The 23,587-nt window shown below is 44.4% G+C and overlaps 3 protein-coding genes across 3 annotated transcripts; 1 reads left to right on the top strand and 2 right to left on the bottom strand.

Moving 5' to 3' along the window:
* Positions 1–2,851: 2,851 nt before the first annotated feature.
* LOC128720359 (trafficking protein particle complex subunit 5) lies at positions 2,852–3,703 on the bottom strand. The gene is made up of 4 exons (XM_053814024.1): positions 3,534–3,703; positions 3,336–3,462; positions 3,091–3,273; positions 2,852–3,023 (listed from the first exon to the last, which is right to left on the bottom strand). The coding sequence occupies exons 1-4, from the start codon at positions 3,701–3,703 to the stop codon at positions 2,925–2,927; spliced, it is 579 nt and encodes a 192-aa protein (XP_053669999.1). The 3' UTR covers positions 2,852–2,924.
* Positions 3,704–4,325: 622 nt separating this feature from the next.
* Positions 4,326–5,630, top strand: LOC128729305 (probable DNA-directed RNA polymerase I subunit RPA43). Its single transcript, XM_053822979.1, has one exon. The coding sequence runs from the start codon at positions 4,326–4,328 to the stop codon at positions 5,628–5,630; it is 1,305 nt and encodes a 434-aa protein (XP_053678954.1).
* Positions 5,631–9,476: 3,846 nt separating this feature from the next.
* LOC128731221 (sprouty-related, EVH1 domain-containing protein 1) lies at positions 9,477–22,037 on the bottom strand. The gene is made up of 10 exons (XM_053824327.1): positions 22,018–22,037; positions 14,047–14,224; positions 13,781–13,949; positions 12,023–12,210; positions 11,712–11,775; positions 11,445–11,605; positions 10,401–10,630; positions 10,126–10,326; positions 9,875–10,048; positions 9,477–9,804 (listed from the first exon to the last, which is right to left on the bottom strand). The coding sequence occupies exons 1-9, from the start codon at positions 22,035–22,037 to the stop codon at positions 9,922–9,924; spliced, it is 1,338 nt and encodes a 445-aa protein (XP_053680302.1). The 3' UTR covers positions 9,477–9,804; positions 9,875–9,921.
* Positions 22,038–23,587: the final 1,550 nt, after the last annotated feature.

The raw sequence follows: 23,587 nt of genomic DNA, 5'->3' as shown, positions 1-23,587 counted from the left end.
AATGGCAGCTTTTTTGCAAGTAAATTGATTTGAAGCAAACAAACAAAAAATAACCAAAAAATAATAAACTTAAATAAAAACCTCCCAACGTGCAACGATGAGGTGGCCGAAATAGAAACTTAATAGAACCAAACTTAACAGGCGGTTAGATTTGTTTGGTGCATAACGAGGGTGTTTTGTGCGGTATATGACTTTTTTGTAACTAAATTAGTTTAGTAACTGTGTCTGGTGGAAATGAAGAGCAGTATTTTCTATGCGTATCATTTGTAGATATGATACAAATTCAGTTGAGGCTTGGTTTATCAGCTCGACTGGCATCGAATGAATTTAACTGTTGGTTCACATTCAAACTACGTAATTTTCCACTTATGTAGGTCCCTTTCCGTTTCTTTAAAAACACATTTCGTTTTAGCACACTTTTCCTAGCTAGGAAGACCAAAACAAGGAGGTTGCTTTAAACTTTCCCTAACCGACGCAAGCGATGCGTTCCTGACCGTGGTTCCGTTACGAATAAACTGGGTTCTTGCTCCTATCTGGGATCGAATCAAACTGCTCAACGCATCAACGGTCGACTGCGCTCGCACACATCGAGACGATTAGGGGTACACGTTGTCCTCCAGGGGGTCCCTGCTTCAACTAACACATGCAATGCTTTATGCAGCATAGGGGCAATGCGCGAATGCGAGGGAAAACTACAATCCCTTCATTCCGAGGTAAAAAAAAACGAAGGAAGGCGGAAAGGAAGTAACCGGTAAGGACATCTTTTTCTTGGCGCGTGTCGTCAGGACGTCAATATGTTGTACCGCCGTTGCCGTTGGCGGGATTTTAAGAGCCGTTACGGACGTTCCTCCTTTGGCTGAGCTGATCGTTAAGAACAATATAGTAAGGGGCAAGCAACCGTTGCATCGTAAATACATGGCAATTGCACTCGGACCAGGGGTGAGCAATCTTCGGTGCAAATTTGAGAATAAAGTTTCAAAGACTCTTTATTATAATTTTTGCCAGGATGTTAGGAAACATGTTACGTGATTAAAACATTTTCTCGATGCTTACTTTGATATTTATTCACAGAAATCACATGCTGATCATTCCGGTTATGGACATTTGCTTATAAATACAATCGTAAGGATATTATTTTATGTTAGCCTCATCATCTATTTATGGGTTTTAAACAATGATCATCGTATTAGGAAAATTTAAAATTATCTTCGTTTTAAAATAGTCATTCAACGAAAAATACCAGTGAATCAGTAGATATGTTTTATGTACAATCTATATTTTCGGAGTATATGTTTTACGTTAAATTTACCAAAACTTAACCATGAAATATGGGAAGGATATAAAAAGTGTACAAAGTGATACGCACATTACGCGTAGGAAACGATCAGCATCTGCACATAAATCTCATTTGCCTTCCCCTTCAATGTCCTTTGCTCCACGGACGGCAATGCGTTCACTTTATATAATTGCAAGACGGCAATTCCCTTTGCCTCCCTAGCTTAGGTAACTACAGCTGTCGGTACACGTTTTGGAGGGAAACCATTTCTTCAAGTTATTGCTGTATCCTGGTCCCAGCAGACTTCTTTTCCTGCCACACACACGAACATTTTGATCATGGTATACTTACAATGACGGCAGGGAAGCTAACCACATAGAAATTCAGCAGGGAAGCTACTGTGCAAAGGCTCAAATTCAACTCAAACTCAAGACCTCTCCATAATAGAAGCTAAGGACAATTTATATTGCTGCGGAGGTAAAATCAGCTGGTTTTTCCATGTATCTCCTTCGCTCTTCCTGTTATGATCTACGTAGCTGAATCTAAACGAACCCAAGAATGGAGTGTGAAACGAACGAAGACACGAAAAGAGAAAAGGAAATGAATGCGCACTAACCGGCTGGGTTCACAGCGAAGGATCTCAAACGAGCAAAAATGGCTAAGAAGATAAAACTGCGCTAAGAAGCCCACCCAGTTTCGATGCCCGACCAAAGATTATAACTGCGTAGTTGCAAAAAAATCCTTTAAGATCCTCTAAGCGGAAGGTCCTGTCAACGATTATGATAATTATATACAAGATACGACCGGTTTAAAGGGCAAGCTAGCTTAGCATGTACTTCGCCTAAACATGATCCTTCGTCTAGTTAGATTTCAGTATAGAAAATTTAGATTCAAAACTTTGACCAATGTATTTTGCATATTAAAATATGTTTCTCTTTCATTTCAAAATCAAGAATATCAACATGATATACGTGTATTTTTGCTACTACATTAAGTAGCAATTATTTTCTTAACCGAGTCAGCCCGGGATAAGGCTCAAAGCGGCTGTTGGGAGGAAATGCCTTTCAGCTCACAAATAACTGTGCAAACTTTAAAATGGCCTGGCCGTCTATAAATAAATAATAATAATAATATTAACAGTAGCAATTACAAATGTGTTTTAGGTTTAAGCTTTAAACAAATCAAAAGTTGAAAAATGTGCCTTATGCTGTTACGTTGCTTCAAGATTTATCAAACAAGCCTATTTCATTGATTAAACCAAACATGTTTTCCAGTAAGCGCTTCATTGATGAGTTCTGTATCGGGATAATAATTATATAGTAATTTTAGGTCCTTGCTATTAAACCAATGAAAAAAACAATAAAAACGCTTTGCTGGTGTTATTGTTAATTATCCTATCGACCGAGCTGTACTCCACGAGAAAGATGGAGATGCGAAATGCAGATTAAAATAATTCAACATTTATGCCGCAATCCTCGAATATAATATTATCGAATAATAGTATATAAATTTTAACGAATAATAGAATATAAATTTAAAATAATATAATTCAAGAACATGCGTCCAATAGGTTCATCCATTTTTTATTAGATTAAGGTAATTAAATTCGCAAAATATAAATATGTTACCGTATTAAGAATAAATTTATTTATTTCTCTTCTAATTGCTTATCTCTGCTGATAACATGATCTTCAAACTTTACCATATACGTAGTTCCTTTGTGCCAGTGGGCAGATACCTGACATGTCTGCAAAGAAAAAACATTATTACAATTACAAGGTGAGCTAAATACTGAGAAAAATACGCAAACTCACAAATCCACAATTCGACAGCACAGCCTGTACAATTCCAGCAACAAATACTGCGCAGTTTAGCGATCCTTTATCCTTCGGGACGCTGATGAACTTATTTACTAGCGGATCTTTTTCGATTATATAGTAAGTGCATTCATCGTCTGTAGCATGCTCCAGCTTGTCAGCTTCTTTCCCGAAAAGAGTCTGCAGGAAAACAATATTAGTCATTACAAGGACCTAATCTAGGCTAATGTAGGACATCTAACCTTCCAGAGTGTTGTTTTGATGAACAAAAGCATATTGATAAGTTTTGTTTCACGTTTAGAATTTCGCTCACGCACGAAGTATAGATCAATTATACGGCATCCCACATCTTTACCCATATCATGTAACCTAGGATATTGGGACAGAGAAAGAGATTATTGATTAACTGTATGTCCAAAAAATCTTCCATGACCGCTTACTTATTTTGCAAATCGGGAATAGTGCTAACACGGCTTTGCGAATACTGCACCAGTTCAGAAAATAGGAGAGCGTAGCAACTCAGCGAAACTTCTCCTTTCCCACGACTCAAAGGTTTGTCTAAAATACTTGCTTTTGGTCGCGTAGAAAGATTAAGATTAATCTTTTCCATTTTACTCTGTTTAACTGCCTTCTTTCTATTTTATAAATCAACTTTCCCACAACAAAACTTTTTGTTTACTTTTTGCCTCCTCTACGTCAACACTACAGCTGAGCTGTGGGAATCGAGGAACGAATCGAGAATTATTGTCAATCATGAAGATTTATCAACACATGCTTCTATTTAATTATATTTTCAGCTCAATTTATTATGAATTATTTATACCGATAAATACTTTTAACTTCAAACAACTTACATTTTCATAGAATATAATTCAAATTTTTCCCAAGCTTGTAGTTGAAAAGATTGACTCACATGCTTTTTTTGCCCCAGCTGAAATGTTTTGAAACATATATTGATAACTTGTCAATATATCCTTATATTAGAGAGTATTTGCAATGCAATTTATAAGACTGAATAATAAATTCATTCGAAGAATCCACTTTCTTATTATGATACATTATATTGATAAATTCAAATTTTATTTAGTAGCTTTGTGTGGTTGAAACAAGCCCCAAATTTCTGTCAATTTACAGGGTGTGCTTTTGACAGCAAAAATTTCAAAACATAAATAATACCACGCTTTCGCGCTGCACCGACATTGCTGAACAAAACTTCTGTATTTTCTTCGACCATGCATCGAACAACAATTGCAAAGTACACAAAATTCTCGGCAGCAGAGCTACAAAAATCGGTTACCGATCCGCTCTCTTGTGTGGCTGCAATACAATCAAACGAAATCCTTAGTCTTCGACCGCGTGACTGCGAGCACATTGTGAAAGGTGTACAACGATGTGTGACGGACAAAATTGGACGATTCCATATGAAGGTAAATGGTATAGTGCTTGGATACGCAAAAATTCGCGTTGAAAATACTCTACCCGCGATTCGATTAGATAGCCCATTTCTACACGTGCGGGCCACAGTCGATTATTACGTCTTCCAGCCATGCTTAGGGTCTACGCTGCGCGGGACAGTGAACTACGTGTCGAAAGGTTTTGTCAGCGCTATGATCTATCGGGTATTTAGCGTGACCGTGAAACTTGGCGTAATTGCAAATAAGAAAAATACCATCGAAAAGGGTTCTCAAATAGCGTTTATAGTAAAATCATGTGACATGAAAAGCGAAATACCGGTCATAGAAGGTGAGCTTGTGTCCGACGAAATTGTCCCGATAAAAAAACAAGTTACTGCGGAAAGCGACGGTGTGATTGAAGAATGTATCGAGGAAGAACTTTCGTCCACCAAAAAAGAAAAGAACATGAACATGAAAAAGAAAGCCAGTGTTCTTTCGAAAAAAATTACGACGGAAAACGGCGATGACAATGAGGACTGTATCGAGGACGTACTTCCGTTTATCAAAAAGGAAATGGACACGACAAAGAAAGACAGTGTTCTCCCGCAAAAATCGAGAAACGATATGAAACAGAATGGTCTGCAAAACGGCAACAAAAACGTCTCAATAGCTATCAAAAAGGAACGAGTCTCGAGTGAGAGCGATAGCTTCAGCGAAAATTATCAGGAGAAAGAGTCAAGCTCCCCGCAGTTAGAAGCGTCTGATTCAGACAACGAAAAAAATGAACTAATTGATTCATTACTTGGAGACTTATTTAGTGGGAAACATAATAAAAAGCGGAAAAACAAACGTAAAAAGTCGGATAATCCCATGGAAACGATATCGATTAAACAGGAGAATACTTCAATGGATGAAGACTTCCAAGTAACACCTGGAAAGAATTCTACAAAATTGTCAAAGGTTGCAAAGAAAATTCTCCAGTCTCCAAGCCCGATGCGAAACGGTAGCTCGTTCGCATCGGTATCAGAAAGTTCTCCGGCACTGAAAAAGCGAAATATAAGTTTTAATCTTGATTTGAATCAAACTGTTTATATCGAACCAATCAATCTGGAACCGAAAATAAAGAAAAAGAAAAAAATATGAATAAAAGATAATCTTCGAAAAAGTTAAAGTATTGAACACTGTATACCGGCTCAATGCAGAAAGAATTACACGTATGGTTTATAATACGGATTGTTTTTCTTATGTTCTTATTTTCATCTTTCATTATTTATTAGAATTATAAATATTTGCTTTTTACAAATACCGTTTTCATTTTGTTTCTTTATTATTTACTTTTTTCACCTCTCGAAATCGCTTATATCTCTGCTTTATTTATCTTCTTTGTGGCTGCTCTTCTCGGTCCAAACTGACTGCTGCACCAACACCACAGCTGGCCCCTGGCTGCAACTGCCTGCAAAATGCCATTGGGTGAATATCTGCTATCGCATCTCGTCCACATCGTTGGATTCTACCATTTGCGGATTGAGATTTTTATACTGTATTTAAATATATGCATATATTTATGTACTTATAATGCAGAGCGCTTTGCCATGTGCTATCCTCACTAAATCGTATGACCTGAACTCCCCCAACGGTTTCCGTGGCGGATGAAATGTTCACAAAGAGAATAAAACTGAATGGAACTGAAAGGAAGACTTGTAGTGCCATAATGCAATTCTATCAACTGCTATACATCGCATTTTGATCGCGCTTTCTGTCCTTTCTGATTTTAGGTTCATTTTCGGTTCTTCCTAACCGGTCGTTCCCGATATCGTCACTACGCTAAGGTATTACTTGCTGCCATGCAGCTTCATGTTTAGATGATTAGGTAGCTGCATGGCAAATAAGGTATACTGACGTCGTAATCTGATGGCATTCGTTCATCACTGGACTGAGAAAAGGGGGCCTGAAAAAGGATATCCCATCCTTAATCGTCCCTTTGTTGTGTTTATGGACGTAACAAAAATTAACGCTAAAACAACACTCTTTTTTTATCCACCAGAGATGCGGGCTAATGCTTTGCTTGCATTGAGCACCATTTACGCAGCTTAAAAATTAAGATTAACTACCGGCGCAGTTTGGGGAACAGAATACTCGAATGCATTTTGTTTTTTTCGTCTGTACTAGCACGCCTGTATTTTTGCTCGACACGACAGTAAAACATGAATATTTGAATAAGAATACATACATTATGTGTCGGTGTCTCTACGCACATTCCCGATTATGATCGTGCTCGTGGTCTGAATACCTGAAAATTTTCCCCACTCAAATCAAGGATCATCTCGTTTGTTGTATGATTTTTCTTTGCTTTTGTGAGTATGTATGTGATTCATTTGCTCGCTGTGGTGTATGATTCATTTTGCTCGCTGTCTTCCACGGTTTTCGGGGGAGCGTTATTGTAAGGATATATTTCATCTCTCATATATGTATATATATTATCTATTTATATATATATATGCACGTATATATAAACTTTTGTACGGCTTAACCACCGACATCTTGATTCTCCCATCGCTTTTTGTTCTATGTGTATTGTTTAATCCCTACAGACAACGCAGGGCGTAGAGCTTTGGTATGGACTTTTAAAGAATCAATCGAACCATTATTGAGCCCTTACAACAGTTCGACCGGATTCTTTGCTCCAATCGTTAAGCTTGTCTGCTGCTGTGATCCACTAAAACGATGTTCAAGTAGTGTGGTTATTCGTCTACACATTTTAATAGCAAAAAATACACAAAACAAATCTACATCAATGGTAGGTTTGTTTTCCTTTTTCGATTTGCTGTTCTTCCTTTCTGCACTGAATTTTCATGACCTCTGCATTTGTACCGTTTGCATCCATCGTCGCACATCCGACAAGGAAATTGCGCTCGATGTAGGCTGGCAAGGATGAAGAAACGGACAAAACCAGTAGGCGGTATAAAAACGAGAATAGAACAGATTTTCGAAAGAAAACTAGAATTCATTTCTAGCTTTTGCATCTATGTCGAATTAAACTCATGCTTTTCTCTTTTGTAGCTATTTTTCTTAACAGTTTTACCTACGCTTATTTTGTTTTTGGTTTCGTATTGTTTTCATCTCCTTTCGTTTGTTCTTCTTTTTAATGTATTCAGCCTCAAACCAATCAGCACCTTCAGCGATCATGTCACGAAAATGATAATCCTTTCCTAGCGTCGATCAGATCGTTCTTAACGTAAGTGCAGACGTTCGGCCACCCTTGGCCTTTATTTAAAAGGCAAAGCAGTCTGTAGAACGGAAAGTAAACTGCTTCTACCACTTGTGTATAATATCATGCTTTATCTTTTTGTTTTCAGGTAAAGTAACAACCTCGACCAGGAGTATGTTAGAAACTTTGATGTACATATAACGAAAGCTTTGTTTTTTATTCGTATGAAACGACAACATAAAGCATCAACAACATTCGAGTTTTAGCTATTCGAATGCTTTTTGGTACGTAATAATATGTTGCTGCGTTAACATTACAAAACCTGTGTCAACGACGGAATTATACAACTCGGATTTGCAATATGAAGATTATTTGCGGTCGTTTTGTGACAAATATCTGGTATGCTTCCTAACTGGTGCATCTGCACATGATGCAAATCTTATATCTTCAGTAGTTAAATGAAACAGTTACATAATAAACACGGTCTCTATTAAATAGTTTCAAGCGACGTGTATTTCAACATGAATACACAATACGAAGCTGTTGCTACTACGCTAGAGGTTCCACGATCGCAGCCGGTGCTTCAGGGGTTGCAATACCAAGATTGACATCAGTAGCAAAACAAGGACTAAAGATTGTCACACAGGTGACCATACGTAGGGAATGGTAAATTGAAATAGAATACCTCACTGTACTAGACGCGATTGACAGCGTGCCATCGGTCAAACCTACATTTCTGTATTTGTATTTTACATTTCAAAATCTACATTAAGCAGAAAACAAAGCGTAAAATTGCATATTTAATTCACGACAGCACACACATTATGCTGCACCGCGATAAACTCATTAGCATATTAGCTCATTTTTATGTTCGGAATCATAAAATGATTAGGACGTGATGACATGTTTAAATTAAAGAAACCCAAAATTTTACGTACCAAATCTGGCTTGTGTATCCACGATCCGTGATAGAAAAATGTACGTCTCGAATATTTGTCCCTGCTCCAGTGCCCAGTGCAATACGATAGATCATTTAGATAGTACTAATTTATGAGCGAGATTCACAACAGAATCCCGATTCTCACCAGAGGACATCATTTATTGATTTTGCAGTACGATTTTCAGTATCGATTGTTTTGCTGCCGCTTGTTTGGATCTTTATATCGTTTGCTTGGTTTTTCTTCCCCTGTTATCCATCAAATCGTAATCTATGATTTACCGAAGGACTATTCATCAGCTTTTTTTTAAATAGATTCATCGCCTCATATAGTTAGCAGAGAGAATGTACTGGCAACGTTTATGACGCAATCGAGTGACTTGGCTGATTTTTTCGTGTTAGCTACTCCAGACAAAAACTTCATTTGGACAACATCCGCCAACCTACATGGTCACTCTATCATACCAGAGGCAGAATTACAAGCCAGTGTTTCAGCAACCATTATTTGTTTAATCCCTTGAATTTTGAGTTTATGTGGAGTTTCCTTGTATGCAATTTTCGTTTATTTTCAACTTTCAATATCTCTACTGGTTTGTTCAACGATTGTAAGTATGCAACACCTTCGTTTCAATAGCGAGGGAAAAAAGAGAACTTCTTCATTTGCACGCTTTGGCGTTTCGTTTTTTACTTTCGTGAAGCGCACAGCCTCGTTATTCCCTTCTCAAAAAATGATGTTTTACTGGCTTATTTCATCCACAACGGATTCATTCCTACATTTACCCCAACCCATACTGATGGACTGATGCTGCCTCTGAATCTATCTTTTGTTAATTGGTGATGCCTTTTTGATGTCACAACACGTTGGTGGGGTTGGTTTTTCCCACACGAATGTTGCGAAAGTTGTTACAGATTCTTTAATCACTTAATTACGGTATCACTGCGATTAGTGGCATATTGAGATTATACATGTTTTGTTCACTGCCCGCTCGTCACGCTGTGGTGTTTTTTATTCGGGCTGTATTAGCCAAAGTAAATTGAAGCCTACTTTAAACGCAGCAATTGGTTGTCCACAGTTGGGTGCTGATTTTGCCACCGCCGATGTATTTACGCGGCCCCTTTTATCATGTTCCCTTTTCTCTCCTCCTACTGCTGTGCCATACCTTGGCGATTATCTACGAAACAGAAACAAAGCTGACATTAAAAGGCACGCTCTCAGGGAAGCAGCAAAACTCTTTCCCTTACCAATCCAGCCGATTAATACTTGTAAGGTTGATGATTTTGATCGGATGTCAAATTTGTGGCTTATGCTTCCCACCGCACAACCGACAAGATACGCCAATCCAGTGGCAAGCACGCAACGGTGGATAGCACCAAAGACATGGGACTAGCAAGGAAAGCAACGCCAATCCGATCCACCTGCAAGGTAAAACGAACAGAAGACACCGTTACGTTAGGAGTACGGTCAAACGCAAATTATCCTTTTGTTCCCATACCGTTTGGTGCAGCCTGACTCGCCTGTGCACAGGCACGGGTGGGCCGCGGTTTCGCCCTCCGAATCCTTCATGCAGTGGTACAGCATGCACCGAGCGCAGGGCATCCCGGACACGTTCTCGATCGCCGTACGGATGCAATCCGGCGCATAGTCACACGCGCCCTTGTGGTTCCATTCGTCGTTGTAAAACTCATGACAGTATCTGGAAGCGGTGAAATAACAACGGGAGATTAAGCCTTATGCTCTTGCGGCGAACAATATCCGTCCGGCTAATACCTGCAACGGAGCCGGGTCTTAATAAGCGTGCCCTCCTTCATTATGGGCGGTATGGAGGTGGCCCCAGCATTAGCGGCAGCGTCCAGGGCGTTTCGTTTCTTAAGACTCGAGGTCGAGTCGCGCCGCCCGCCGATGAGTGATCCGCCGATCGGTGGTTCTTCGATGACCGGATAGTTATAGTCGTGCACCTTCAAGTGATAGAAATTATACTTTAGCTTGATGTCGCACGGCTGTGCACCCGCGAGATCGTTCGTTCCGGCGATGGTTCAGTATATGTTTTTTGTTTTATTTTGATCGGGTTCCCAGGTTGCCGAATCGTAGAGGATGGGCACGGTCGTTTTCGGTATTCGGTTTAATACACACAATACACACACACACATTCGGTTTTCGGAGGGTGTAGGATGGATGGCATGCACGAAGAAAAAGAGAAAAACAATTATAGAGCTGGCTGGTTTTCCCTTCCAATCGGACCCGCGTGGAAGGATAGGAGGATGGGCAATTTAATACCACAAATAGGCCCCATTAGTCCACTCCGCCACTAACGCTCTCGATGAACTTGTTTCGATTAAATAATCTCTCTTTCCGTGTTTTTTTTTATTATTTTGCACCTGCGACGATGCTCCCGATGGGAATACCGATCAATAATCCTTGGTCTGGAAAAGGTTGCCTTTTTTGTGCCATAGCTTTCGTAAGCATTTCCAATAATCTATTCCTACCGCTATTCTTCGAAACAAGCTCGCACGATGTTACATAGGAGCTTGCCCCTCACGCGGCGTGTCCCAGAGCCCCCGCCCCCCTAACGTGTCCTGTCTTTACTTGGTCGTTCTCACACCGATCGTTACTCCACTCTGCATGGCGATTACACCCACCCAATGGCGCTTTTAACCTACAGCTAATCAATGCCCGAGAATCCTGATTTCTGCACGAACATGGACAGGGGCGGAGGGGGAATGCACAACACGTGGCCAATATATGAAGCAGCGAAATTAACTCGCCTTCCCTCGCACCCAACTGCACAAAGTTCACCCTTGCTCTGATACTCACGTCGGTTATCTGAACGTACGAATAGTTATCACCAGGTACTAGAGGAGTCACTTTTTCATCACCAGGCTTGCTGCTGCTGATCAGCGGTGATGGTTTATCGCCCGATATGTATTGAATACTGGATTGCTGCTGCTGCTGTTGTGATTGTTTATCGACGCTTTCTGCAATAAGAACGCGTGAGGAATGAATAGGAAAATGAGGACGATGGTTTCACTGGTTATGCGCCGGCTCAGTTGCCAGCTCTAACTGGACACCGGTAATGCTTACGGTGGCTTCCGCTGCCCTCCGAGTTGGATCGCGATTCCGAAGGTTCGATTGGTAAGTCCAGCGTCTGGGAAGGAGGTAGAAAAAACACACACACACGGTTAAGAGATCGAAGCTGTCCTAAAACCCGATCGTCCTCCGGTGAATGCCGCCGTGTTCGAGGCTGGACTGGTTTCTGCTGGACCGTCCCGGATCAGTGGTTGCAGCAGAATGTCGACCCGTAAGGACCGCACGGTCGCTGGACGACCAGCTTTCGGCCAGTGGCACGCACCGGTGACGATCGGTAGCACCTCTCAGGGGACAAAAACACCTACCATGAACACGTCGTCTTCACCAACTGTGTCGTCGTCATCGTCGTCGTCACCGAGGTGCACCGGACGTAGCGTCGTAAAGGATGGAGTGCCATCAGCGGCCAAACCACCGGTAGGATGAATGGAGGCGCCAGTTGCAGTAGTCGTAGTAGTAGTAGTATTAGCATTTGGTGTCGTTGCGTCAGCCATACCTAGAAGCAGAAGGACAGATGGAACGTTATAAACCGGCCCACTCGTTGCGTTATATGATTTTGGTTTATTAAAAAAAAACAAAGAACAAAGATACGTAAAAAGGAAATTATAAAGAAAATATTCTAACAACACAGATACACCACATACACAGATATATGTCCGCGGCAGCTAGGCAAGGATCGTGCGTCATATCCTTAGGACGTAGAGCCGTAGGCAAGTTTATGTCACACCGAAACTATCGGGCGTAAGAAAGCGAACCCGTCACGGATATTAGGTGCTTTCGGACACGCTTTATTGGGAAACAGGGTGGGCATCCATTTCAGTGGAACGATTTACTTATGGCATTATGTAAATTCTGCTCCGAGCTTGCGTGCTTCCACTCTGCTTTGTGTCCTGAACACGTCAACCATCCTCCTGCACCCTCAAGGGAAGACCTTAAGGGCCATATTATTTTGGACAGCACGCATTACCGCCTCTCTGTTGCGGTGATTTTAGGGGAATCGTTGCGTTGACCACCGTGTAATCCGCTTAATCATCGTAAGGATAAGCCGAATCGAAGAAAAAACGCTCGGTGTTGAAGTGCAACAGGTTGATGCAAAGAATACTTTACATTGCGGTAACCTATTTGCACATTATGTTACATATTCGACATCTTGTAAGTTACTTGCAACGATACTAATCAGCTGATTGATTGAAACAACATTCAAAGACATATAACAATTACTTTAAAATAGCACTAAGTAACAGAACGTTTCAACCACTGCCAGGGCTCGGACAAACGGAAAACTAACATCCACATACAGAAGAAGCGAAACTGAAGCAAGCGCGGTGTGTGTATGTGCCCATTTTATATTTGATATCACAGGCACATCCGATGTAAAAAACTTACCCCCATCATCGGTTCGAATGGTGATCATTCATTACCATTAGTAAGTGAAGCATAATCACGGCGGCAGAATTTTCATGGGGTTGTTGTTTGGTTGCGGAGGGATTTTGTTGCACGCGCAACCCGACCGTGCGGTAAGCGAAAGAGAAAAAAACGGAAGTAGAGATTAGAACAAAGGGAGGAGGCAGCAGAAGGGAAGGTCGGGGGAAAAGCGAGAGAAAGAGAAATAGAGAAGGGTGTAAGGTGAAAGGAAATTGGACACAATAGGCTCCAAGAGAGCAAATGGGGAGACCTGCTTGTGACCGAGTTTAGCGCACGAAAATGAAGAAAAAGGATTTGGCTGAGGATTATACAGGATGCAGGTGAGCAGCAGAAACTGTGCTTGCGTTATTTCTATAGGTTTAGATTAAATATTTATCACCGCTTTCTCGGGTGATGAAAAGCCCACGGAAAGGCGACAGAACGGACGACAGGACCTGCTCAGCAATCGACGAGAGTCGCATGCAAAAACAAATCCTTCGTCCTTCGTTTGGGAAGGCGCTCTCTCCGCTCCCTTCCCCCTCGACCTGGTGATGGGTGGAGGGGTCATTATCTATCCTTGTCTACACACGCATGTCGTTGGAAAGTATGTGTCTGTGTGTTTGGGTGTGTGTATGGTTGTCCGCCAGTCACACCATGCTCACCATCAATGAGGTCATCGTAGGCACGGATGATTCCCTTGTCGAAAGCCCTCGCATCGGCGGCCGTCTGAAAAGTGAGCCCGTTCCGTTGTTTTCCAGCGCGCCAGTGATGAAAGGTAGGCATGACTTTGAAGTACTGCAAGTCTCTATTAATAACACAACTTAGTATAACCTAAAATTAGAGAGGCGGAAAGGAGGTGGCGAAACGTTATCGTCGTATCGATCGGTGGATGCCGGTGGTTGTGATGGTGATGCCCCATTCCACTTACGGTTTGGTCAGATATCCTTTGCCCGTAGATGATGTACTCGTGACCGCCACCGTCCGGTGGCAGCCGGGCGCGTTTGCGGATGGAAACGTTCGCCAGGCCACCGCCTTGCAGTGGTAACCATCCTTCCGTGCTCTCATCTCTGGCCATCACTTGTGCGCGTACTCTAACTAAGAAATCACTGTGCGAACGAGAGGGAGAGAGAAAAAAAGAAAGATATTAAGCATTTTTAGAGTTGAAAGTAGACAAAAAAGAAATTTAAAATTTTCATAAACGGATTCGGGCGGCCCGGAAAACCATTCATCTTTAACCCATTGTTTATCCATGTGCTATCGCACACTCTAAAGCATCACAAATGGCAAAGCACACGGGGCCTCGTTCGAGAATTGATCGGCGTGGCGCGGGAAAACCTTCACCCAAGCGCAGGCCGTCCTTGCTGCTTTTGAGCAATAAAACACTAATGAGAAATAAACATTCGTCCGCTGAAAACGGCCCTAAGGTCACAATTTCTAAATGCATCTCATGCTTCCGGCCTTCCACTGGCTTCCTCCCAGCTGCAGCAGTCTCTCAACTGCCTTCCCCAATACCGGTCCATGCCGTCATCAGTAACGGACACGCGTGTCCTTGTCGGTGGCGGTGTACATGTGGCTTCACGCCTTTTGCCATTCCCTTGGAGTTGCTGGCGTCATTCGATGCTAAAAAACATCATCAGCATCACCATCATCAGCGACAGCAGCAACATGAACCCCTTTTCCATCGTTTCCGCCGGATCGCGAAGATGAGAAGTGAAAAAGACCTGCTTCTAACAGGATCCCCAAAATAGGGTTGGGAGGAGATAGAGGGTGATGGAGGAGGGGGGGGGAGGATGGAACGGAAATAGTTTGGTGGGTGGAAAAGCGAACAGTGAGCGACAGAGTGGGAGAAAAATAAAGCATACCGAATCACACACACAAGCCTGTTCGTGCAACAAACATTCCGAAAATAATCCCATTCATTCTTTTTCCCCACTCTTCATTGATATGCGACGCTCATCGCGCTTTTGCAGTGGTTCTACTCACTCTCTCTCGCTTTTTCCTTCTCTCTTCTGTTCTCTCTATCACTGTTCCTTTTTTTCGTGGCCTGCATAGCTCACGGAGATGCTTGCTCACATTCACGAAATCACCGCGCAATTGATGTAGCGCACGGAGTGACACGCACACGATTCCTTTCTCTCTCTCTCTCTCGATTTTCCATTCACAGATGCGACTGGTGCCAGAAGTGTCCATGTCCCCAGAGAATGTTTTCTTCTCAAATACCGACCCCGCTTAGTGAATGGTGCACTTCCTTTTTCTCATAATCTCAATCCCAATTCTCTATCTCTCTCTCTCTATCTCTCTCTCTCTCTCGCTCTCTCTATTCTTGCTCCTCGCCAACGCACGGGAGAAGGATATGAGTTTCGCTTTTCACGATTTTCCATCAGGTTTGCCGCCCTTTTGCTCTCTTTCTATTCGCTTCTCCCTTTTTTACTCTCTCTCTTTTTAACACGCATCAAATCGAGTCCTTCTAAATGTCTATTCCGCTCAAACGTTTCTATATAGGGCAGAGAGGATAGCAGCAGGCGTGAAATATATGACATCATTAATAACAAGTGTTTACTATTTCTGACAGAACACACCGTTTGCCATCTGACAGGATATGTGTCTCGCAATCCGCTCCTGAAACTCTCGCCAGGGGCGCAGTTCGAACATGGTGAATGCACTTTCCCATCGAGAAAAACTATTCGAAATTGCGACTGCGAGAGAAGGCACAATTAAGGCTGGCTTTTCCTTCGACACGAGAAGGGATGGAAATAAATCCCGCACATTAGGCTCAGCAAGGTGTGTGCAAGGACCAAGCGTGGTAGGTGATTCCATTTTTCCACCTTCCTTACCTTTGTTATCCTGCGGGTGACCATGTGTTTCAGAACGATGGTACCATACATAAGCAAACTACTACTACCATCAGCATGGCTCATATAGGTTGAGCATGTACAATTGCAAGGCTTTTCGCGAGAATGAATGGTGAAAATGCTAATAAGTATTCCACCATTATTGTATTGGTGCCCTCGGTTCTGAACGACCATTAATGATATTTTTTATCGGTTGGTGTTGCAAAAATTTCAAGAATTACATCAGATGGTCTCATTGCATCACTGTAAAATATTTGTAGCAGAGAGAGTTCAAAAAATCAACTATTACTAAGCTACACATCTTATCCACAAAGCATTTGCCATGTGTGTTATCGATCTTGGAAGAAACACCTGGAATTTCCTAAACTTGGAAACATTTTTTATACATAAAGTTAATCCGAAGTATCACTTAATGTACGTAACAATGCGAAATACTTCCAATGATTGAAACAATCCATCAATTCGTATCCAAATTTTCCAGAGCAAACTCATTGTATACCTTGCAAATGGGTGCAAGGTCCTTTGCATTCTTCTGATGTCCCTATTTTGCGAGATAATTTATATTCGACTCCTAAAAGTTCTTCCCATCTCAGTTGCCTTTTCCGCAACCAAATTAAAGCCGAAAAAAAACAATTTCTATATTTCGGGGACATAATTTTGCTCATACCCCTTCGTACATGACTCCCTTTTGCTCAACTGCCCAACGAAACCCGGCAAGGTTATGTCACCGAGCGCCATTGAGACCCTGGGAAGTCCCCAGTCAGTGAACTCTCGGTGGTGCTTAAATTACATCGCTTCCACATCGCCCTGACGCGAATTTCGTTCCCAAACCCAACCGATCCCAGGCCACCAGTGGGAGGGAGGGACACACGTGATGCAGATGACGGCTTCCGTCTCCTCACTTCCTTGCCCTTCCCCGAGAACGATCGTGACGTGCGCAGCAGCCAGAGGAGCACGCGGGGCACGTACCAGTTCATTCATAAAACCGCGATCGGTTCGTGGCAAAGGACGCGTGGCAATGTTGCTGCTGCTGCTGCTGCTCCTGTTGCTACTTCTTAGCCCTGCCCGAGAACGAGCCGTTATTAATGATCACCATTTCCTGACCGGTTCCGTTCCGGTTTGCGGTTTGGACGCCCGCGCCAGAAGGGCACCCTTTTGCTGGGCCGCTGTATCGCACAATAATTGCAAGGGTGCAAATTTTGACGTGAAAGGGCCCCCTTTTCGCTCGAGGGCCCTTGCATGCCAAGCAAATGAGTCACGTACGAGCCAGCCCCACGCATGCACATCCCTTTCGTGCGTCCCGAATCTCGCGCACGACATTCGGATGGTATTTTTAAATTTGATATTTAACTCCTGCCCTGCCGTCCCTTCGGTGTCCTACGACGGGGCTGACGTCAATTTTGTGGGGCGCATCTTCTGCCATCGTCTCTCTCTCTCTGTCTCTCGCCTTGGGACAAACCCGACGATCGAGGCTACGCACCATAAATTGGAGGAATTTTTTGACCGTCCTCCACCACCAACCCGACAACCCCTGGCTCTACTTCCGCTTTGAATCAACAAAAATCAATTAAGATCATCTTCAGAGGGTGTCCGAGTGGGATGAAGAAGGGGGTAACCAATTCAAGTGGTTGGCCCGGTTTTACGACTTTCGACTACCGCAAGTATTGCGCCGCGGACGAATCCATCCGATTCTCGTTCATGCGTGTGCGTGGTTGGGGGTGCCTCCATCCTCTTCCTTGAAGACTTCATTCATGGTGTGAGCAGGGAGGAATTGAAAGACACACCCTGTTAGAGGGCGGGGAGGCGAAGAGAAGGAACGAAAGAGGGCCGGGAGGGATATCTGCACGGAGACGAGGAGAAATTCACACAAATTAGATACACACACCCGCCACCCAGCTGGATCATGGGCGTGGAAAAGAGTGTGTGTGTGTGTGAAAGAGAAAGAGGAGACTGTCTTCCGGACGTTTCCTCATTTACACCCCATTAATCTAATGTCTGGCGTCGCTCCATCGTGTGTGTGTGGACTTCAAGGGGTAACCTTCGCGTGACACTCCAAATAAAGCATGATTCCTTCCATCCGATGACTTCTTTCTCTCCACATCTCATATGTTGTGGTCATTGAGGCTCGTCATCGATATGTCGCAGGAATACGGGGTTAGAAAGATCATATGATCTATTAGTAACTGCAGTGAAGCGTTTTAAACACATCTCCTACTAATTTGCAGCAGTATCTGACGACAGAGCAGAACTTCTTAGAATTAGGGCGATTTAAACCAACTAAAGCTATCTGAAGCTATCAAGAAGAGTTATTTTGTACCTGCTAAAATACGTAATGGAATTTTATTTTGATAACTTGTTCAAAAAATGTTAAGGCCCTTCTTATTATAGGTTTATATGTTCGTCAATAAGTCCTAACTTTGTTCACTGAGCTGTTATTGGAGTCGTGCTCGTAAATGAGCTTATGTCATATTATCAAGTTATTTCTCATGATCCATCGAAAGCATGTTCCTGTTTTTGTTGTTGTCTTCCCGGGCATTAGAACATTGAATGAAAAATGTATTCCAAACTGCCTGCGTTGGACATGAATGGCTCGGACGCTCCCAGAACTAGGACGCTCCCAGGCACAGGTCCCAGATCCAATCGATCACTGCCAGTAAACCAGCCAGCAGCAGGAGTTCCTGGCCACCGTTCCCCAATATCCCACCCTCCCAAAAGCTCATTCACAACCTTCACCCTTCATAGTCCGCATACACCAAAGCAGTACAGGTTGTGCTGGAATTGCAACAACTGCAGCTATTAGGTACACCAGCATCACTAATCGTGCTCTCCTGGTTGGACAGCTCCTGGTGGCACGTGGTTTTGCCTGGGCCGTCGTCTGGCACACGATCCTAACGTCTCTGGTGGCCTAGTTTTAGTACCTGCTGTGGCAGGGATCCTTTTTGCTCGCGCGGGCTCTCGGTTCTTGCATGTGCGCGTTTTCCCTGGCCGCTCCTGGCGCAGACGGTTCCATTCTTTTCCTATCGCATCCAACACACACACACACACGCATGCACACTGGTGGCACGTGGTGGAAAATGCGCCCCACATTTTCTCTCAATGACTGCTGCGTGCTATGGAAGGATATGGCAGCATATTTGCGAGAGAAGCCACAACGAGGAGGACGGCGAGCTCTCGTTCGCTTGCCTGATGATGAACGATGGTGTCCTTCCGGGGGTGGGTGACGCGAGAAGGGCACACAGCTCTTCGAAAAAGCCCTTGCGTGTGCTCGTGTATGCAAATGTTCTTTATTCTTTTTTTTTTTTTGTTCGTTGTGAAGGAAACAAAATGTATGATGGTGGTACCCCAATGACGACACGCGCGCGCACATGGACACCAGGACACGCACACAAAGGAAAAGCAACAACAAAAACGAGGACAATCCAGCCAACAGGACAGTGAGGTTTTTAAGCATTTTTTATTAATTTCGTTTGGAAATGCTTCGATTTTCCACAAGCAACAACAAAATGCATCATATGGTGTGTATGTTGAATGAAATATCCATAAAATTCTTAACGAAAGCAGGATGTAATCGAAAAAGCAATGGTTTTCATCATGAATGGAAAGCCCGTGTCCTTCCGGGTCGTTTTCCAATGCCATCCAGCGCATTCCATTAATTTTTGTGAATGCGCTTCAATCTGTCGCTAGTCTCCTCGCCCTCCATGCCCTTGGTTTCCGCAAAACCGCTGCAGTTCCCATTCAGTAAACGATACTCACCCCCTCCTTAAGCACCAGAAGGGAATCCTCGCATCGCGGGGCGATTGAGCGAAATTTATGAAACAACATACACCAACATCATCATCGTGATGGTAAAAGCATACCCCCACACAGGCACAAATGATGGGCCACAAACTCACACACGCACTCCTGCATCAAAAGCGTTCTTTGAGGGTTCGCTTCGATGTGCATTCTCCATCAAAATCAAACACCAAAATTGCATGCGAAAAACCTTGGATATGAGACATAAGGAAGGGTGGCGAATCGAAATGGGCCAAGGGAGTAAGGGGAGGACTTTGGCCATCCACCAAACAAACCGTCGGCTCTCTGGCTGCTGCCATCCTTACCAGGCGGATGTTTGCATCGTCTCCCAATCAACCGCGATGATGGCACGATGATGATGATGATGATGATGGTGATGGAGAATAGGGCATGTGGTCCGCCAATCTCTCACCCCATCTTCGAAGGGATCGAGGGGACGCAACATTTTCCTCAATGAAATCTCTGGCACGCTCGCGCTCTTTTCCCATTCATAAGCATACGCATACTCGGCGCCCTTGTCGATCCTGGCCGTGTCAATGTGTGTGGTGCGTATGTTTCGACTGTTGCTTGGATGCTTGGAACGCGAGCGAAAAGCCTGTGCCCGATGTTCGCTCTTGTTCGGTTGCCTTTTTCTCCTATGGAAACGGCACAACGAATTGCGCTCTCTCATTTTCCTCCTGCCAAACTGTGCGCTCGCATTTTTGTGCAACGATTTTCACGCCGCTAAGGGTGGAAAATATTCTTCACGCGGTTTTGATGATGACAGTGATGGATGAGCGAGATAGAAAGAGAATGATAGGATAGCTGATTCACCAAAGAGTAGCGTGCGTTCTCTTTCCATCTTCCTGTTGTAATCCTTCCAATAATGCAAAAGGATATTGATACAATTGGGTACAATCTACCCACAATGGAGCACTCGAAAGCGAAAGAGAGAAGGCAAGAGAAAGACATTTTGCCTTGACCCAGAGCTCCAGATGAAAACGCACTGCTAGCCACAAAAAACAGCAAACACAACAGAACCAACACATGAAACATATCAACAACAGCCAAATGGAAAGGAAACACATCCTTGCAGCGACCGGAGTGGTTTCGTGCACGCAATCCTCCCCCCATTTCCACACACATACATGCAGCCCACGGGTGAATAAAAACGGGCCTTGCAAGCAGAAAAGGATGAATGATTTTCCCCGATCGTGCTCGTTGGTCAGCACTTCCTGCGAGTCCTATGGCTGTGGGGCCAACAGCATAAAGAGCACACGCGCGTGTGCGCGCGCGCGCGTTCACATGTGTCCGGATGTGTGGGTGCGCCAGTCAAACATCACCAGCCAAGGACCGCTCCACTAACACCACCGTCAGGGCGTCATTGATCCGTTTGCGCCCCAGTCGTCCTGGGGGCGTTTGTTCACAATGAAAATGCTGCCCGCTTGGTGTGGCCCAGCGAAGGACCGCACGATTTCATTCACATGGAAAAGCTCCATCTGGGCTGCTTTGATGGTGGATATGTGTGAGGTATCCTTGCACTAGTTACCGTTCGTGCATGCAACAGAAAGTAGGCATTGCATGGCCTAGATTGGCCTACTGAGAAAGGGGGCAGAACGCTAATGTATTGAATTGGATTGGGCAATGAGGGATCGGGATTGGCATTGATAGTCCTTGCGAAGAAAAAAAAACCTTACCAACACCGCCTCAAATCTGTTTTTTTTTTTTGCAACTTGAACCAGAGCTTGTGTGCATGTTTGGTAATGTGGTTGATGTGGCGATATTTCTTTATTTCTGATGACACATAGCTAGGACATGCGAACAGGGCAGTCCGAAACCGAGAGCCTCGAAAGCGGGACAAACAGGGAGAGAGAGAGAGAGAAAGGATCCTTGGCAAGTGAGCACCAACCAAGCTCCACCGAGAAATCCTTCCTGAAGCATCGAGCACACGGAAAATGAGCATGCTGGAAAATGAGAAAGGACGTGACAGAGAGCGAGTGTACACGAATTTTCAGCCCGAAATGTCTGAGACAAGGACTGCTCGCTGGGAGGAAAACGCAACCGGGGCGGATAGGGAAGCAACTGGGCTCTAGCTTTCCGAGGGCGGTGCGCACGGTTTACCCAGTGCGAAAACTTTCGGTTTCGTTGGTCATCCGATTTGCGGCCGAATTATATATCGACATTAATTTCCCAGGACATGCATTTTGATGGGGTGGGAAGGGCGCAAGCTAGAAACTATGACAGGAAGGAGGATGCTTATTCGGTCAACTTACTCTTCATATGCCTCGGTCATGGTTAGAAATCTCGAATATACTAATATTTTGGGGTAGCAGCGCTGTTTTCACCATTTTTGTAACTGTACATGGGCTCCGGAACCGAGCGACGACGGCAGAGACGACGGCGGCGGCGGCGACGACGACGATCGGCTGCGAAGGACACGGGGGATTGCAGCTGCTGCTACCCGCGTTGTTGGCCGCTCAATCCTGCTCTCCCACGCGGGCTGATTGTATATCCTTTTTGCTGCCTTTGGTCGCGCGGAGCTTTGCAGCAGATGCGTTGGAAGTTGCACGCTGCTTCGCGGGCGGGGACACAAATAGACACACGCACACACACACACGTGCGCGCTCGCGCACGCTCACAAACACGGCAGAGAATATCCTTTCAGGATCTCGAAGGCTCCACTCGCCTCTTGCGGCGTTAACACTGGGAACCGTGTGCACACATCTTTCCAATTTATTCTCCTGCCCTTCTTTTGCACTCCTTTTCGGCTGTAACCGCGAAGGATCTCACACTGGGGGACGGTTGCAAGGGCTTCCGTTTGGCATCCCTCCTTCCCTCTTCCTCTCTCGCAAACGCTGGTGGGTCGATGTTTAATTACATAAACACCCGCACGCTTCACACACGTCCAGCAGGACGTTCTGCCGTGTCAGGATCTGGGTGGGTGGCCCTTCGAACGCCCCCAGGCTGCCGTTTTAGCTGCCTAGTGAAGGGCAGCGTATGCACTACCCCACGGGTTCGTCCCGTTTTTCTTTTTCTTTCTTTATCTTTACACAGCCACTGCCAACAGACGGAAGCCTCCGCCCTTCCTTCACGATACTTCCTTCACGGGACCCAACGCGACAGGGCACACACACGCAAACACTCCTCACAGCTCATTCACAGGATTCACCAGCTCGGATTCGCGCACGCTAGAAGGGAGAATTTGGAGAGTGCAATGAAATTAAAGCCATCGCCAACAAGGGGCTTCCCTTCCTTTCCCCGCCTGGTCGTCCTGGTGGCTCCCGCTCCCTTGTGATGGGTCGCGGGTGGGCCGACGATGGTGGGCGCGCGCGCGCACACACGTGTGTGTGCGTGCGTGTGCTTCAAGGGATGGGAGACGGTTGAAAAAAAGGAGACACTTTGGGAACCATTGGAGGCACCCTTGTGGAGGTGGATGGGATGATGGTGCCAAGCCAAGAGGGAACTAGACGAAAAGGACCTTCACGCCACTGGAAATACAGCATTCGCTTTGGCCATTAGGCACACTGACGGCGCTAGCCCCACGCCTATCTCGGCGTGTGCAAGTGCGTGCGTACGTGTGCGTCCTTTCCATCATCCTATCGTCCTGGCATGCCTTCTGGGTGGGTAGATGGGTGGAGGTGGACGGGTTTGTGAGGGAATTTTGGGTGAGCCACTTTCGAGTGCTTTTTTACATCACTGGTAACCAGGATGCAGAGTGGACACTCAGACCGCATTGGACGCACGCACTGGACAACTTAAAAGAGTGTGGCAAATTTGGCGAAAAAAACGCACACTTTCCAACGGGCGTCTCGAGAGGGCTCAGCTTCGCCTTTGAACACGCCC

This window comes from Anopheles nili, chromosome 2, assembly GCF_943737925.1.
Source record: "Anopheles nili chromosome 2, idAnoNiliSN_F5_01, whole genome shotgun sequence".
Classification (NCBI taxonomy): domain Eukaryota; kingdom Metazoa; phylum Arthropoda; class Insecta; order Diptera; family Culicidae; genus Anopheles; species Anopheles nili.
The sequence above is the reverse complement of the archived record's forward strand: the minus strand, read 5'-3'. Positions and strand labels throughout refer to the sequence as shown.